The 15,665-nt window shown below is 39.0% G+C and overlaps 1 protein-coding gene across 2 annotated transcripts in view; it reads right to left on the reverse strand.

Moving 5' to 3' along the window:
• si:dkey-11f4.7 (piezo-type mechanosensitive ion channel component 2) overlaps window positions 1–15,665 on the reverse strand; it is a 54,999-nt gene that overhangs the window by 7,646 nt on the left and 31,688 nt on the right. The window contains exons 28-49 of one of the 2 annotated variants that reach the window (XM_035945357.2): window positions 15,443–15,608; window positions 13,456–13,699; window positions 13,250–13,346; window positions 11,880–12,039; window positions 10,583–10,672; window positions 10,371–10,459; window positions 9,876–9,941; window positions 9,660–9,778; window positions 9,430–9,547; window positions 8,971–9,045; window positions 8,661–8,827; window positions 6,645–6,844; window positions 6,393–6,554; window positions 4,700–5,008; window positions 4,321–4,579; window positions 2,713–2,901; window positions 2,427–2,634; window positions 2,198–2,330; window positions 1,434–1,581; window positions 1,126–1,340; window positions 725–883; window positions 464–611 (exon numbers count right to left, since the gene is read on the reverse strand). In XM_035945357.2, the coding sequence (XP_035801250.1) occupies window positions 464–611; window positions 725–883; window positions 1,126–1,340; window positions 1,434–1,581; window positions 2,198–2,330; window positions 2,427–2,634; window positions 2,713–2,901; window positions 4,321–4,579; window positions 4,700–5,008; window positions 6,393–6,554; window positions 6,645–6,844; window positions 8,661–8,827; window positions 8,971–9,045; window positions 9,430–9,547; window positions 9,660–9,778; window positions 9,876–9,941; window positions 10,371–10,459; window positions 10,583–10,672; window positions 11,880–12,039; window positions 13,250–13,346; window positions 13,456–13,699; window positions 15,443–15,608 (3,521 nt within the window). Of the gene's footprint in view, window positions 1–463; window positions 612–697; window positions 884–1,125; window positions 1,341–1,433; window positions 1,582–2,197; window positions 2,331–2,426; window positions 2,635–2,712; window positions 2,902–4,320; window positions 4,580–4,699; window positions 5,009–6,392; window positions 6,555–6,644; window positions 6,845–8,660; window positions 8,828–8,970; window positions 9,046–9,429; window positions 9,548–9,659; window positions 9,779–9,875; window positions 9,942–10,370; window positions 10,460–10,582; window positions 10,673–11,879; window positions 12,040–13,249; window positions 13,347–13,455; window positions 13,700–15,442; window positions 15,609–15,665 lie in introns of both variants that reach the window. The other variant, XM_023264030.3, reaches the window with a different exon arrangement.

Genomic DNA, 15,665 nt, shown 5'->3' on the forward strand with positions numbered 1-15,665 from the left:
AAATTATTCAATCCACTGAATAGAAGGATGATTTTTTTACTTTAACTTATAAAATCCCCAAAAATAACAACAAAAGTATGCCTTCAGAGTATGGAATCACAGGAGTGCCATAATAAAAGATAAATCTGTTTTAAAAAATAAGGAAATAAATGTGTAAATATAAAGAAGAATAAATAAATAAATAAATCTGTTAATAAGGAAATAAATGTGTAAATATAAAGAGGAATAAATAAATAAAAATATTAATTAATATAAATTTCATTTATTAATTTAATTAAAAATTATTTATTTTTTATTTATTCTTTTATTTATTCCTCTTTTTATTTACACATTTATTTCCTTATTTTTTTAACAGATTTATATACATACATAGAGTGAGTGTGTGGTGTTGCATCAGTCGTGGTCTATAGAAGATAAATGCAGCGAGCAGCACATGAGCAGTAAAACAAACGCTCCCTCTTACTTTCTCAGACTCCCTCCAACATTTGAGGATGAATATGTTGGCGTAGATATCCTCGACACAAATCCAGCTGGACAGAGACAGAGTGGTGTCGGTCCAAACCCAGTCCATCACCGCCCTCAGCTCCGTCAGGAAGGGAACCATCCGGAACCTGGAAGAGGAAACAACAAAAATTAACTTTATATTCTCTGCAATGGACCACACAAACTACAGTAACACCATGCCAGAGGCCATTACTGTGAAAGGCAGCAGCTGTTTCTGTACCCTTGGAAAAGGAACAGGTTCAGGTAGTTGTAGTTCTTAGTGAGGAAGTTGCCCAGGATGCGGTTCGGGTAGCCGCATTTGATCTGGTAGGCCGAGAGGCCAAAGTAGATGCACTTTACAAAGTACCACAGCTGGGCGACAGGATTTCTGTTAAACCTCCTGGAAAAGACAAAGACGAGATGTCAGTCATCACTGATTCACTGTCACGGGTCAGATTACCTCCATGACTGTCTGGATTTACAAAGATGACAACGAAAGAAAATATTACAGGAAGGAAGGACAGATGGAAGGATGGAAAGAAGGAAGGAAGGAAGGAAGGACAGATGGAAGGATGGAAAAAAGGAAGGACAGATGGAAGGATGGAAGGAAAGAAGGAAGGACAGATGGAAGGATGGAAGGACCTCTCAGTGACTCCCGGGAGGATGAAGAACATCCAGAAGTGAATGCCAAACACCAGCACCACCTGGAAGACACACTTCCCCATCAGAGACTTCTTCAGGTAGAGGGCCCGGTCCACTATCATGGTACCGAACTGCATGAGCAGCATGACCAGGAAGGCCTCTGGAACCTGGTCCTCCGACAGAGACTCTGTGATGTCGGCTGCTGCAGAATATTTCTATGGGGAGACAAAAGTCAGCCTCATCGTGCCACATGGACATACATACTATAATAATAATTTACATTCATATACACGTGGGTCTCGGTTTACCCCAAAAGCCCAGTATCCATAAATGGTGACGATGAAGTTGACGACATCAATGAGGAACATGAGGGCGTAGACGTCACACACCGGACTGTACTCTGGGTGGATGATGTCATAGAAGAACTGCCTGATGGGTAAGTAGATGTGAAGCCCTCTGCAGAAAAACAGGAAAAGGCATCAGAATCACAGAAAAAAAGCATGCTTCCTTCTGAGCTCACGTACAGTTCGGTCCGTAAATATTTGGACAAAGTTCTTCTAGTTTTGGTTCTGTTCACTACTGCAATGAATTTTAAATGAAACAGTTCAGATGCAGTTGAAATTCAGACCCTAACCCTAACAGACATGTTTTGAATTTTATTTAGCCTACCTGCAAAGACAGTAAATGCTAGAAAAAGTAGGACTTAAAAGTGTATGGAAAATATATTTACCTCATTAAGGACTATTCCTCTGCCATTTTGGAGATATTTCTCTTTTAAAATAGGGTGGCACATGCTAAGGAACTGAAACTAATAAACATTTCATCCAGTCTGAAACCCTCAAATGAAAGCTGAGAGTCTGCACTTTATGATCATTATAGAACTAGAACTGGAATATGTTTCATTAAACAGGTAAAAAACTAAACTTGTGTCTGAATATAAATGGAGCTAACTGTATGCACAAACCACAGGGTCAGCTGGGAATAAAGCAAGGCACAAATTTTACTAAATCAGAAAGCAGTCTGCCGCTTATTTTGGTCGCATTATATCTGAAAAAACATAAAATCAACTCACACTTCTATGACGGCAGCTTTGGCCTGCAGCATCCGCTCCCTGACCTGCTGTCGGATCCTCTGCTTCCTGGTCAGAGGAACTTTGTTTCGCTCTCGTCTCTTCTTCTTGCTCGACTGCTTCTTGGGCTTCACCTCTCCAGTTAGAAAAAGATAGACATTTTAGCCACATCAGGTAATGACTGGCATGAATTCACTGACTAAGCTACATGGACATTTCTCTGAATATTCACCAACAGATTCTGCGGATTCGCCTCTCTTCTGCCTGCAGAATAAGGAGGAGGTGGACGCCTGGAAGGGGAGGAACTTCAGCCGGCGGGACGGTTTGTCTTTGCTGCCCGTCTTGTCGCCTCCTGTCATCTTCTTCTTGTCCACTTTCTTCTTCATCTTCTTGAAGAAATCTGGCATCTCCACCTCCTTGTTGTCCCAAAGTCCGTGGCACTGTCGGGTCAGGGACGTTAGGTCAGATAAACAGAGACATTAAATGAGCAGATGCATTAGAAAGGATTCTGCTTCTACCTTGAGAATAGATCGGTGGAAAAACAGAGCGAGCAGCTGGATGAGGTCAAAGAGGACGTAGCCGTCTTTCTTCTCCACCCCGATGATGTTGGGCAGAGCGAAAGGCCGCTCGGCGTTGATGCCTCGGTAGGCCGACGTGGTCCAGGGGAAGAAACCGAACTGGAAGAAGTACTTTACCACCACAGTCAGCTGAAACAAGCAGAGAGGAGACGATTAAAACAGATCGAAACAATTCATCAGCTGAAACCATCATCAACTAGCATCATTTTAAGATAATTAAGTTCTTATTTCACTACTTGGCTCGACTGCATTGATTATGGAGAATATCTGCGATGCACCACTGTTAAATTATATTCTGATATTTAAATATCAGTCATAATTTCTCAGAAGAACTCCAGCTCCTAACCCAGGAGAGTCAAACTCATCTTAGTCCAGGTTCCACATTTAGCCCAGTTTGATCTCCAGCAACCAGTAAAACCACAGCATCATAACCTATAAATAACCACAACTCCCCAATTTTCCTTAGTTTTAGTGCAAAAGCGTTCACATTTTAGGAATTATCTGTTTACAAAACCTTATGAACAATCTGAAATTTCTCAAGAAAAATTAATTCAATCTCAACAACATTCAGCCTCAGTTTATCATTTCCACATTACAAGTTCCAGATCACAGAGTGTCTACAAAGGAACACAACATTTAGTCATCTGGAACTGAACCAGAGGATTTACTGGAGGATCAAAACCACAAAAGTCAGACAAAAAAAAAAAAGACAAAAAAAAACAACAAAAACAAGACAACATATTACAAAAATCAGACACAAAATGACAAAAATTAGAACAAAAATGAGAAAAATTAGACAAAACATGCAACAATAAAGTACACAAACAACACAAGCTAGACAAAAAAGAAACGCAGGACAAAAGCGACAAACAAAACAACAAAAATATGACACAAAGAACAAAAGTCAGACAAAAAAGGACAAAAAACAACAAAAACAAGACAAAATATTACCATAATGAGGCACAAAACGACAAAAGCGAGAAACAAAACGACAAAAAATGAGACAAAGTTACAAAACGACAAAATAATGGACAAAAACGAGACAAAAAAATGATACAAACAACAATAAGTGAGAAACAAAATGACTAAAGTTAGACAAAAAAAAAGACAAAAACAACAAAAACAAGACAAAATATTACAAAAATGTGACACATAATGACAAAAGAACAATCTAGTATTTTACTTTCTGATCCAAACAACTTGTCATGGTCTAGAAATGATTTTAAATTTATAGTTTTACTAATTTACAATCTGCAGTTAATGTCTTCTCTGGAATTTTTACACTCTGAGGACTGGATTGGACCCTCTGGAGGGTCTTAAGAAAATTCAGGTTGTTCCTGATGTTTTGTAAAAAGATAATTCCTTAAATGTGAACATTTTTAGAATGTAATTTTTTGTACTAAAACAAAGGAGCCCTTAGGAGTTGTGGTTATTTATAGGTTATTAAGCTGTGGTTTTAGTGGTCCGGTCCACTGGAGATCAGACTGGACTGAATGTGGAACCTGGACTAGAATCAGTTTGACTCCCCTGCTGTAAAGGATAACCTGCCTCTGTGTAAATGATCGCCGTCATCCAGAAGCGTTTGGTGGGCCGAGGCACCGAGAGCATGGCCCAGAGGAAGATGAGGATGGGCAGGATGAGCGACAGGAAGGAAGCCGACACAATGTGGTTGAGGATGATCACGAAGTAGCACAGCATCTCCGACTTGGACACCATGGTGTTGTAGAGGGCGAACAGCAGCTTCAGGGGCCTCGGCAGCGTTACGAAGAACCTATCCGACTCCGAGATCTCGTCATTTTCGAACATTCTTCAGAAAGGACGAAGGAAAAACAGAGTGAAGGAGATTAACGGTCATAATGAGATGAAGCAGCTCGTGATTCTTTTGCACACAAAAAGATGTGAATTGTTTTCAGGTTCATCTACTAACTTGTTGAGCAGCAGCTCGCTGGCCGTGAGATTTCTCGTTTCCTGACTCAAAGGTCTGGGAGAATCTGGCAGGTCCAGACCTTTCTCCTCATCGATCTCCCTGAGCTCCAGCGAGGTGCATTCTGGGTATTTGACACATTCATCCTCTTCTCTCTGCTCTGTTTGCTCATCTTTCTCCACCTCAGCATTGTCTTGTTGTTCCTCCTTCTCTTCTTCTTCTTGTTCTTGCTCCTGTTTCCTGTCTCCCTCTGAGTCCTTCTCATCGTTCTCCTCCTCTTGTTCTTCTTTATGAGGGGCGAAACCTTCACAGCTTTAAGAAAAGGATAAAGTTCGAGATGCTTTAGCGTCAAGTTACAATGTTTAACTCTCTTGTTGTCTTCATTTACAGGCACCAAAAAAATGTTGCTTCCTTTTCTGAAAAAAAATCAAAAAATTCAGCAAAAAAATTCCACAAATTTCTGAAAATTTGCAAAACCTTCAGGAAGAAAATTCCAAGAATTCCTTAAAAGCTTCCCTTAAAAGTTTTATTAAAAAAAAAAAAAAAAAACACCCCAAAGTTGGCAAGAAAATTCTTGTAAATATTTACAAAAAATGAGTAAATATCTTCCAAAAAAATCCTAAAAATATCTAAAGTGATTCCATATATATCAGTAAAACTTCTGATATTTTCTTTAAGAACATTCACATAAAAATAACCAAAATCCAATATTTTTAATATTTCTTTTTTTCTACCATAAAATGTTCAGAGATTTCTCAAAAATGTTGAAAATGTGGACATCAGAAGTTTCACTGTGAAAATGTATATTTTTCCCACACTTTCAAACTTTCAAACGGGTCAATCTGACCCACAGGACGACACGAGGGTAATGGCATTAAGGTAATTTTAAGAATAAATGAAAACAAACAAAAATGCAGAACCAAGTAATATGAGACCAAAACAACATTGTTTCCATCTAAGGTGAAATTTGCTTTAGCTAGTTGGCAAGTCTAACAAATCCTGCAAAAGAGCAGATACATTAGCCACATTCATCACTACCTGAAGACAGTAGCAGATATCCAATTAAGTTGTCTTGAAGTTTTAAAAGCCATGCATGGGTTGGCACGTGGGTACATTTCTGAGCTTCTTTGCCTCAACCATAAAGCCTCTCAGATCCTCACAACAACTGCTGTTAACTCTTCCATGACTGAGCTGCTCTAAAGCTTTCGAATAGCTGTCCACTTGGACTACAAAATTTCTTCTTCATGGACATTTTTTATTTTAAATCTAAAAAGCTACATGTTCCAGTGGCTTTTGGTAGTCCCTAGTGGTCCTTTAGTATTTAACCAGTGAAACTTCTTATTGTGTTTTGCCCTGTTTTGATATTTTACAGTAATTTATTCTCTTGTATAAATTGATTGCCCTTTGCACTTACTTTTGTTACTGCTGACTGATGACATGTAGGGCACATCAGTCAGTTCAGGTTGTTTAAAATGTGCTGTGTAACTAAACCTAATTTAATCAGATTTGAAGAATACTAAAATGATCTAGGACATTTACATGGTGTTGGCGTGTTTCCTGGTCCCGATGCAGCAAAAAGTCAAGTTTGACTGATATTCCAGTATACTGTGATCATCTGAGAGATGTTTTAGAAGTTTCGGTTAAAGTTTTGGATGCTCTGCAGTGGAAAGTATTTTTCTAAAATCTTCTTCTTCACCTCGGTAAAAGTTGTTCAGTGTCGAAGGAGGTCATGTCCACGTTGGCCTCCTTCAGGAGCCTCCGTCTGAGCTGAGCAGCAGCAGGAATCACAGCAGGAGGCTCGTCCAGCTCTTCCTGGGTCGGCTGCCGGGATCCCAGCATCGTCTCGTCCGTCATACAGCTGAAGGAAAGAGCAGAGGAGTGAGCAGGGTCTAAAAGTAAACTGTGAACATGTGTGATTTGTGGGAGCGACGCATTCAGGCTCCAGCACCTGGAGAAGCTGCTGCCCCAGGACACTTTGGACGCCTGGTTCTTCAGCTTGGCGTAGGCGACACGGGAGGAGGTGGCGGCGGGCGGAGACGAAGGTGGAGGCGTGGATTCATCGAGGTCGTCCTGAGACGACATCGTGCTCTGACGGGACAACCAGCTCTCGTAGAACTGCTTCACGCTCTCCTGACTCACCTCTTTGCCCTGAGGATGAGGAAACGGAATATTAGCACACCTGAGGAGGAGGAAACGGAATATTAGCACACCTGAGGAGGAGGAAACGGAATACTAGCACACCTGAGGAGGAGAAACTAGAGCTGATTTAGAACACTGAGCATGTTTATACTGTACTATTTGTATCTGGCTTTAATTTGACATATGTGTCATAAAATGTCACTCTGATGTTTTTATACTGAACTTCTTGACAGCAGACAGTATTTCTAAGAAATACATGTTTTTAGAAGAAAAAATAAATGTTAGAATTTAGACACATCTGTGATACAGCCACACCAGAGTTTTAAATTTTATTGCCACATTACACTTTCTTGCAGCTCTGTGTGGGCAGTTAATGACATCTTCCTCATAAAAAATACATTTCACATGCCTAAATTTGTTTTGTTTTTTGTTGTAGCAGAGGGAAAGAGAAATAAATCATACAGATATATACAAATAATTACAAATGATCTGTTTGCAAGTTTATTGGTTTATTTTTGACGTGACACTTTTTTTTGCTGAGTCTTATTTCCTATTTTTATTGGATATTTAAAAGGTTAGCACTAATAGCACTAATAATAATTAAACTATTAATGAAAAGGTTACAGGTATGCAGTTCAAGGTATCTCTCTTTTTAACACACACTCAGTATATATATATATATATTCGTGTCACGCCCGCAGCTGCATTCTCCAGGTAATGGCAGTACTCTCCTCCTCCCTTCCTCACTAATCAGCAGGTGCAGCTGAGCAGGAGGTGACAGGTGTTCAACATCAGCAATCAGCTGACCTGGAGTGAGCAGGTGGGAGCAGGTCAATCATCTACTCCCTGGAGCAGACCTCATCCACCACTCGACTTGAGCTGGACTGTGAATAAGCAACCGTTAGTCTTTGTTCAGTTTAGCTCTCTGTGTGTTTTTTGCCTCTGCTAATTCTTGCTCTGTGCTCCTTCCAGTCTGGACTCCTGCCTGCTCCTGTAAATCCCTGGATCCATCCACCTCAAGCCTCAGCCGTCTGTTGCCATGCCGACCTCAGCCCCGTCTCCAGACCATTCACCCTCGCATCTGGTTCTGACCGCCACGTGCTTCATCCTGCCGTCTCCTGCCATGCCTAGTTTGTAGTGAATATTGGTTCCTGTATTCTCCATAGGTCGTATAGTGTACGTCATTAGTTTAGCTCTTAGGTTTGAATGGTTACTCTGCTTGGCATATCTCATAGGTTTGTATAGTTACTCTGTTTAGTGGAGTCCTTAGTGTGTTGCTCTGCTTAGAGTAGACTTACTTGTAGGTATTCTTTGTGGTATTTAGTGTGTATCACTTAGCTTTCCTGCCTGAGTTGTCCCTCCGTGGGTTAGTCATCCTGTTCAGTTTACTTAGTTTAGCGTATTTTCTCCGCCTGCCCACTAGAGTGTTTAGTTCCCCTTTCCCGCCTTCGTCAGTATTCAGGGTGACAATACATCACTTCTGCTTGTCGTCATTCTGTTAGTCTTGTAGTTCTGAATTATTTCGACTTCTGTGTAAGAAAAACCTTAAACTTCTACTCGTGTTTGTCGTTTCTCATTCCCTGAGCATCCTTGAGAACCGTAACGATTAGCTTCTACAGTTTTGTCAATAACATACACCAGATAGTAGTTTCTATTTTTTTTTATATCAATTTACAGTGAAAAAGTGAAGCCTTTAAGGCATACATGTATATTAAATAAGCTGAGCTCATATAAATTTATCATGACAACATGTGAAAATGATTTACTAGAACACCAAGCTGACTGAAGGTTTCTGAAGTTCCCAGATCTACATCCTTCCTCTCACCTTCTTCTGCTGCTGGTTCAGTAACGCTCTCTCGAAGTGCAGCACTTTGGAAATGCCCCGGCTGTCTTTACAGAACGAGTTCAGACCCTCCGTCAGGTCGTCCAGGAGAGACTGAACGAACACCCAGCCAAACTTCAACGTGCTGATGACGCGCTGCAGGATGTTTTCTGTCAGGGAAAACACATTTTCACTGGACTTTTGACCATTTTGTGGCTGCTTTTTTGGCATTTCAGCAACAATAAACTAGTGATTTAGGAGTGAAATCTTCTCATTTAGGAGCCTGTGATTTGCTGTAAATGTGTTTCGTTACCTTTTCCTTCCTCTGGCTCCTCCTCCACGATGCTTTCTTCCAGATCATCCTCGCTGGAGTCTGCTCTCTCAATGCCTGGAGGAGAGATTTCATCACTGAGCAGATATCTGACCTCCTGACTCTTCTTTCTGTGTCTCAAACAGATTAACGAACACCAAAGTACCCACTGAAAACACCACTTCCACATCTCCTGGTGGATAAATGCTGCTACTTTAGCTGACCCGCAAGACAGACTAAAATCTCATTTAAAGACACTTTTTAAAATAAATTTTAGGCAGGATGGATGAGGCACAATATCTTGCAATCTGGATTTTGATTTTAATCGCCTCCAATTTCCTGTGGAATGAAAAAACTAAGTCTTATCTTAATCTTTCCATATTATTTAGATGTGCAAGACCACTGACTACAGAGAAAGATTTAACTGTGTCAATCAGTAAACACCCCATATTTAGTTCTCACCCTGCTGTCTCTGCAGCTCTCTCTTTGCCTTCTTCTCCTCCTTCTTCATTTTTTTCTTCTCTGTCTTCAGGTTCTTCAGAGCCGACTTAGAGCTGGTGACCCAGGCGTCGTAGGCCAGCTGAGATATCAGAGACACAGATATGTCATCTACAAAACTCAACCGTTGTTTGCTTATGCTTGAGCGTACAGAATAATTCTCTCTTTAATCTGTTGTTAGTTTCGTCTCTCACCTGGAAGGCAGATTTCTTCTTCGGTGGTTTTTCCTCCTCTTTCTTCTCCTCTCCTCTAACTTCCTCTTCCTCCTCCTCGCTGTCGCTCTCAAACAGGTGGTATCCACAGTTGTTTTCCACTGAGTTAAACAGAATTAGAAAGCTTTATTCTTTCATATCCCAGTGATTTAACTGTTTCTCCGCTCTGGTTTCATATCGTGAGATGTTTCTGCTCACCTCCAGGCCGAGACACCCAGGGCTTCCACCATTTTCCTGCATCTCTTTTTGCTTTCTCTTCATTATCTAGAAAATACAGGTGATGTTGTTTAATTATCGATTATATTCACTGACTTTCTTCTTTTCAGTGTAAAAGACTAGACTTCCATGAAGCAAACAGTTGCACAAGTTTAAATCATCACATATTTTAATTTAGCTATACAGCCTAAATACAAGGATATGTTGGTTACAGATGATTAGTTTAAGAACCAGCAGAAAGTTAAAAATCGAGAAATACTTTCTGTCATTTTGGAGATTTTTTTAAAGACAAAAGGCTTTTCAAACCTGCTCCGTTTTGGAGATCAGAGGGTTAAAATTCTGTGTTTTTGTTATTTGAAATTTGACATAAACTGAAATAAAAGCAGCAGACGTTATGCCCAAAATGTGTTTTCATGGACAGTGGCTGAGAATTCCATCTCATGCTTTTAATTTGAAGCAGAGAACAGAATAAGTTACCGAGTGCGACCTGTTCCTGGTCAGCAGGAGGTTTTTCTTTGTCTGCTGGTGTGGGTCGACTCTTTTGTTTGGATTTGATCTTCTCCATCCTGCAGGAGAAAAGTGGAGATTGATGACTGGTGTCTTTTCAAGAGAGCTTAAAAGCAAACAGTGAGGGCAAAATTCAATCAGGGTGCATTAATAGATTTTTTTTTTTTTTTAAATAGTTTTACTGTTTCTTTAGTGTCTCCACAGATTTCTTCTCCATCTCCAGTCTGGCTGCTACCAGCTTCTTCACTTTGGCCTCAAACAGCTCAGCGCCCCTGAGAGAAACAGGAGAGTCATTTTTATTATTGGGTTTTTACTCCCTGTCTGGAGCTCTGTACCTTTAGGGATTAGTGGCGTCTCTATTCATTAAAGATATCTTTAATAACACACTGAACTGTGAAACAAGCAGCAGCTAAAGAGCATGTTTCCTAACATTGATCAGTTATATTCATGGTGTTAAAATTAAGATGCATAAGATAAAATAAAATTACAAAGAGCTCCCTGTTGGTACCAATTTTAAGAAAAATGGAGAAATCATTAACTTTTAATAAATTGTTTTGAACTGAACATCACCTTGAAAGTCTGTTAGTGAGTTCACACCAGATGAGCTGAACATAAACAGCTTCTCTTTCGACAAAATGACTATTATCCATATAATTAAGATGAAATGGAGTCGTTTGTACCAGAAAACGCATTGTAAGTTATTTAAAAATTATAAATATTTATCAATTATCCATATCAAAGACAATAACCATCAGGGGAAAAATTTAAAAGATTGTATTCAACATTATAAAAGTAATTTTGTGCAAAAAATTCAATGTAAAATGCATCTTAAAAAAGCATTTCCTAGTCCAGTGACAGAAGTATTGCACAAATATTGACCAAACTGTCAGAAATGAACTGTTTAAGGAGGTTTTCCCTCACATTGTGATTTCATTGGCACCCCAGATTCTTCCTCATCTGACCCACAGAAAATCTACCCAGGAATTAGTCTGATCCTTAGACCCTGTGAGCATTTATAACCTCATCTTCATTCCAGATGTGGACCAGATACAGCACCTAACCTTCGTTCTAAACCTGCACCGATTAAAGCCTGTGGATTAACTTATTGTTGCACAAAGATACAGAAAGGCACATTCAATAATATTCAAGTTAAAAAAATCTTCTTGTTTTTTTGTTTGGAGCCGAAGCAGCTGGTGTGAGGTGGAGGCCACCAGAAAACGTATTGGAAGTTATTTAAAAATTATGATTAAGTATCAATTATCCATGAAAAAAATGGCAAAAAAAAAGTCTCCTAAACAGCTGAGATTACATCCTGCTTCATCCAATGTGATGTTAAGCCACATTGTGATTTATTTATCCAACTAAAGTTTTTAAATGTTTACCTCTTACCGTCGATTGTGTCTACTCATACTTTCTATAAAGTCCCCTGATGTTGATTTAAAGTAAGTTATAAGTCCAGACAGGAGGTGGAGTTCAGACCTGGAGGCTAATATCTTGGAGGACTTGAGGTCAGACACCACGTAGAGGAAATAGTAGCTGAGGAAGACTCTCCTCTGAGCCAGCAGGACGGTGAAGCAGATCGCATCCCAGACGATTCCGGCTTCACCCTCCGGCAGCTCACACTCATCGTCAGGATCCGCTAGAGGCACACAAGATAGAAGACATATGTTTAAAAATAACTTTTTGCAGAATAAAGTTCCTGTTTTCTGCAACATTTACAGGCTACACTCCACAGCTTTAATTAGTTTTTATGTTTTTTAGTGTTTTATTCTCTACTATGTCCTGTTAATTTTATATGTTCTCTCTGGTTTTTATTTGATTTTTAGCTGCCTGGTTCTTTGGTGTGATGTCATCTCTCTAATTCTTTAATTCTATAATTTTTTGACTTTAATTTTAACCCTTGATTTTGTTCTTTAATTTTCAAACTGTCAAAGCACTTTGTGAATGTTGTTCTTGAGGCTGCTATATAAATAAAGTTATCATTATTATTATTATTATTATTATTATTATTATTATTATTATTATTATTATTATCATTAATAAATGTTTTCTAATCTCAAACAGACTCATGAGATTTTACAGATATTATGCTGCTGCTTTTCATAGTATTAAATATTTAAAGTGTTAGGTGGCATATTGCACTTAAATAATAATAATCTAGGGAAGTAAAAAAGCAGAAGACAATTAAATTGTACCAAAATTATAAAACAAATAATTACAAAATGTTGTAGATGAGCACAAAATTTACAAAAGTGAATTTATCCATATATATATGATATATACAATAATAAAAACTGTATTTTGACTGATTACAGATGTTATACGCAAATGAAAAGACATCTATTCAACATTTTTAAACCTTTGTAATTATATTGGATATCTGTGATTTAACAAACAAATCTACATAAATTACCAAAGTTAACTTTTGAGTTCAATTTAAGCATTTAATCTATTTAATAAAAGAGAAATATTTGTGAATTTAAGATAAATATAAAACATAATTTTCTTTTAAAAAACAGAGCTTTTATGTTTATTCAAAGTTACATGTAAATTTAGTCTGTTAAATGTTACTGATATTTTCACATATGAAATTAAACTTTTTAGCTGTAGATATCAGAAAAAAAAAGTCTGCAAAAGAACTCTTTAAATCTATTTCATATGTGGAAAATCTGCTAAACAGATTAGCAGCTATAACAGTAAACTAGTGTACTCAAAGCATTTATTGTGTGAGTGCTATATTTTACTGCATTAATGCAATATAAACTCTTATACAATAACTTTTCTGTCTAAAACCCACCACACAAACACACTGTATATGACTACAAGACAGTTATTGCTGTTAGACTTACGGACGTCGTAGCCTTTAATAGTGCAGAACATGCTGAAGGCCTGAATCAACCAGCAGCTGTTCTTCAGCAGGCTGTCCAGGTACGCACAAGCACCGAGCTGAGGGAAAAGCAGCAGAAAATGTGTTGAAAAGGCTTAAAAATACACAGCTGCATGTCGTTTATTATTCAGACAAAATGACGAACATCTCTCCTGCACAGTGACTCACAGACAGCAGGTTCTTCATGGCGATAACGAAGCAGGTGTAGCCGATGAGCCAGTCCCAGAGCCTCAGGATGTATCTGACCGGCTGCATCAACACGCTGCCTCCAAACAGCATGAAGTAGAAACAGGCCACCAGGTAGCCGAGGCAGAAGATGTTGATCCTGGTGGTGCCGGTGATGAAGATGAGGCAGAGGACCAGCCAGAAGAAATAGCTGAACACAAACACCTTCACCATGTCCAGGTAGCATCTGAGTGTAACACACAGATGGACATGTTATACTGGAGAAAAGCAACCGATAAAAACAGAAAAACGCGTGAGAACCACAGATTCCAGTAATTATATTATTACCTTTACCTTTCTCTAAGGAAAACATTGTTTTTGAGGAAAGGGAAGAAAAAGAAAACACATTTAAATGCAGCAAATTTCAGGTATTTTTCTTCTAATTTCACCGACTGCAGAAATTAGCAACATTATAAACAGAAAATGGTAGTGTAAGATAAATAACCTCTTTTTTCTTTCTGAGAATCAAGAAAATCTTTACCTCACTTATGTCAGTATGCTGTGCTGATGTGATGCTGAAGTTGGCAGGCTGCTAGCTTAGTTTAGCATAAAGACAACACGGGGATTTCCTACTGATTTAGCATTAAACTAGCTCTGAATGGAGTTGGCTGATTTAGCATTCATCTAGCGCTGAATGAAGCTAGCCCATTTAGCATTGAACAAGCTCTGAACGGAGATAGCTAATTTAGCATTAAACTAGCTCAGAACGGAGTTAGCTGATTTAGCATTAAACTAGCTCAGAACGCAGCTAGTTGGTTTAGCATTGAACTAGCTCTGAACGCAGCCAGCTCATTTAGCATTGAACTAGCTCTGAACGGAGTTAGCTGATTTAGCATTGAACTAGCTCTGAACGCAGCCAGTTCATTTAGCATTGAACTAGCTCTGAACGGAGTTAGCTGATTTAGCATTGAACTAGCTCTGAACGCAGCCAGTTCATTTAGCATTGAACTAGCTCTGAACGGAGTTAGCTGATTTAGCATTGAACTAGCTCCGAGCGCAGCTAGTTGGTTTAGCATTGAACTAGCTCTGAACGCAGCTAGCTCATTTAGCATTGAACTAGCTCAGAACACAGCTAGCTCATTTAGCATTGAACTGGCTTTGAACGGAGTTAGCTGATTTAGCATTAAACTAGCTCTAAACGCAGCCAGATGGTTTAGCATTGAGCGTTCAGAGTTAAAATTACACCTGTGAACATCCCGAAGCTTACTAATTATGTTGTTTGTTGTTTACTGTAGGCTAACTACAATCCACCTTTTTGCAAAGCTAAGATGACCTATTGCTGACTGTAGCATCATATCTAGCATTCAGATTTAGCATACAGACTTTCGCATCAACCAACAAAACACATAAAGCAAATAAGTGCGTTTCACAAAATGTCAAACTACTTCTCTAACTCTAGTGAATATATTTGAAAGACTAGTTAATTTTTCATTATATAATTACCAGCAGAATCTTAAAAAAAAAAACACGCACAGCACATTTGCCAAATTACATGCTATTCAAGCTACAGGGTTAATTCAGATTCAGAAAGCTTTATTTGTCCCCAGGGGGCAATTAAAATGGACAAAACAGAAAGCAAAAGTCAGCTGACTAATCATTTGATTATCTGGGATCATTTCAGCACTATTTATGAATGTTAGATTGTCGTTCATGCATTATTACAATAAGCAACGTAACACTAGTACACACTGGCAGGTGGTGTGAAAACCATCACAAGACAGTGAAATATACTTTTACCTACTCAAAAAAAACTGCCTTTGTAATGTCAAAGTACTCTGAATATGATTATTTCCAAACGTCTCAGTAGAATAAATTCTGTTGACAAATCAGATGAAGACTCAGTAACTTCCAAGAGGGTGAAGACTTTTTATGGACACTGTTGCACAAAGAAAAGTACAAAAATCTGAAGAACAAAGTTAGCGTTTGTGACCTGCAGTGAAGGAAGTTGTCGACAGGAATGAACTGGTTGAAGGAACAAGGATCCAAACTGCGGCTGATCTCAACGTTGTCTCCGGCCAGCAGTCGAACCGCCGCTCGGTTCTCCTCCTCAAACACCTGCCACTGGAGGGACGAGCAGAGCAGCAGGAGGTGGTCGTCTGCAGAGAAAGAGGGTTAAAAGAAGTCACGAGGGATTACAGAAGAGGAACCGAATC

This window comes from Amphiprion ocellaris, chromosome 8 (assembly GCF_022539595.1).
Source record: "Amphiprion ocellaris isolate individual 3 ecotype Okinawa chromosome 8, ASM2253959v1, whole genome shotgun sequence".
In the NCBI taxonomy this organism is placed as follows: Eukaryota; Metazoa; Chordata; class Actinopteri; family Pomacentridae; genus Amphiprion; species Amphiprion ocellaris.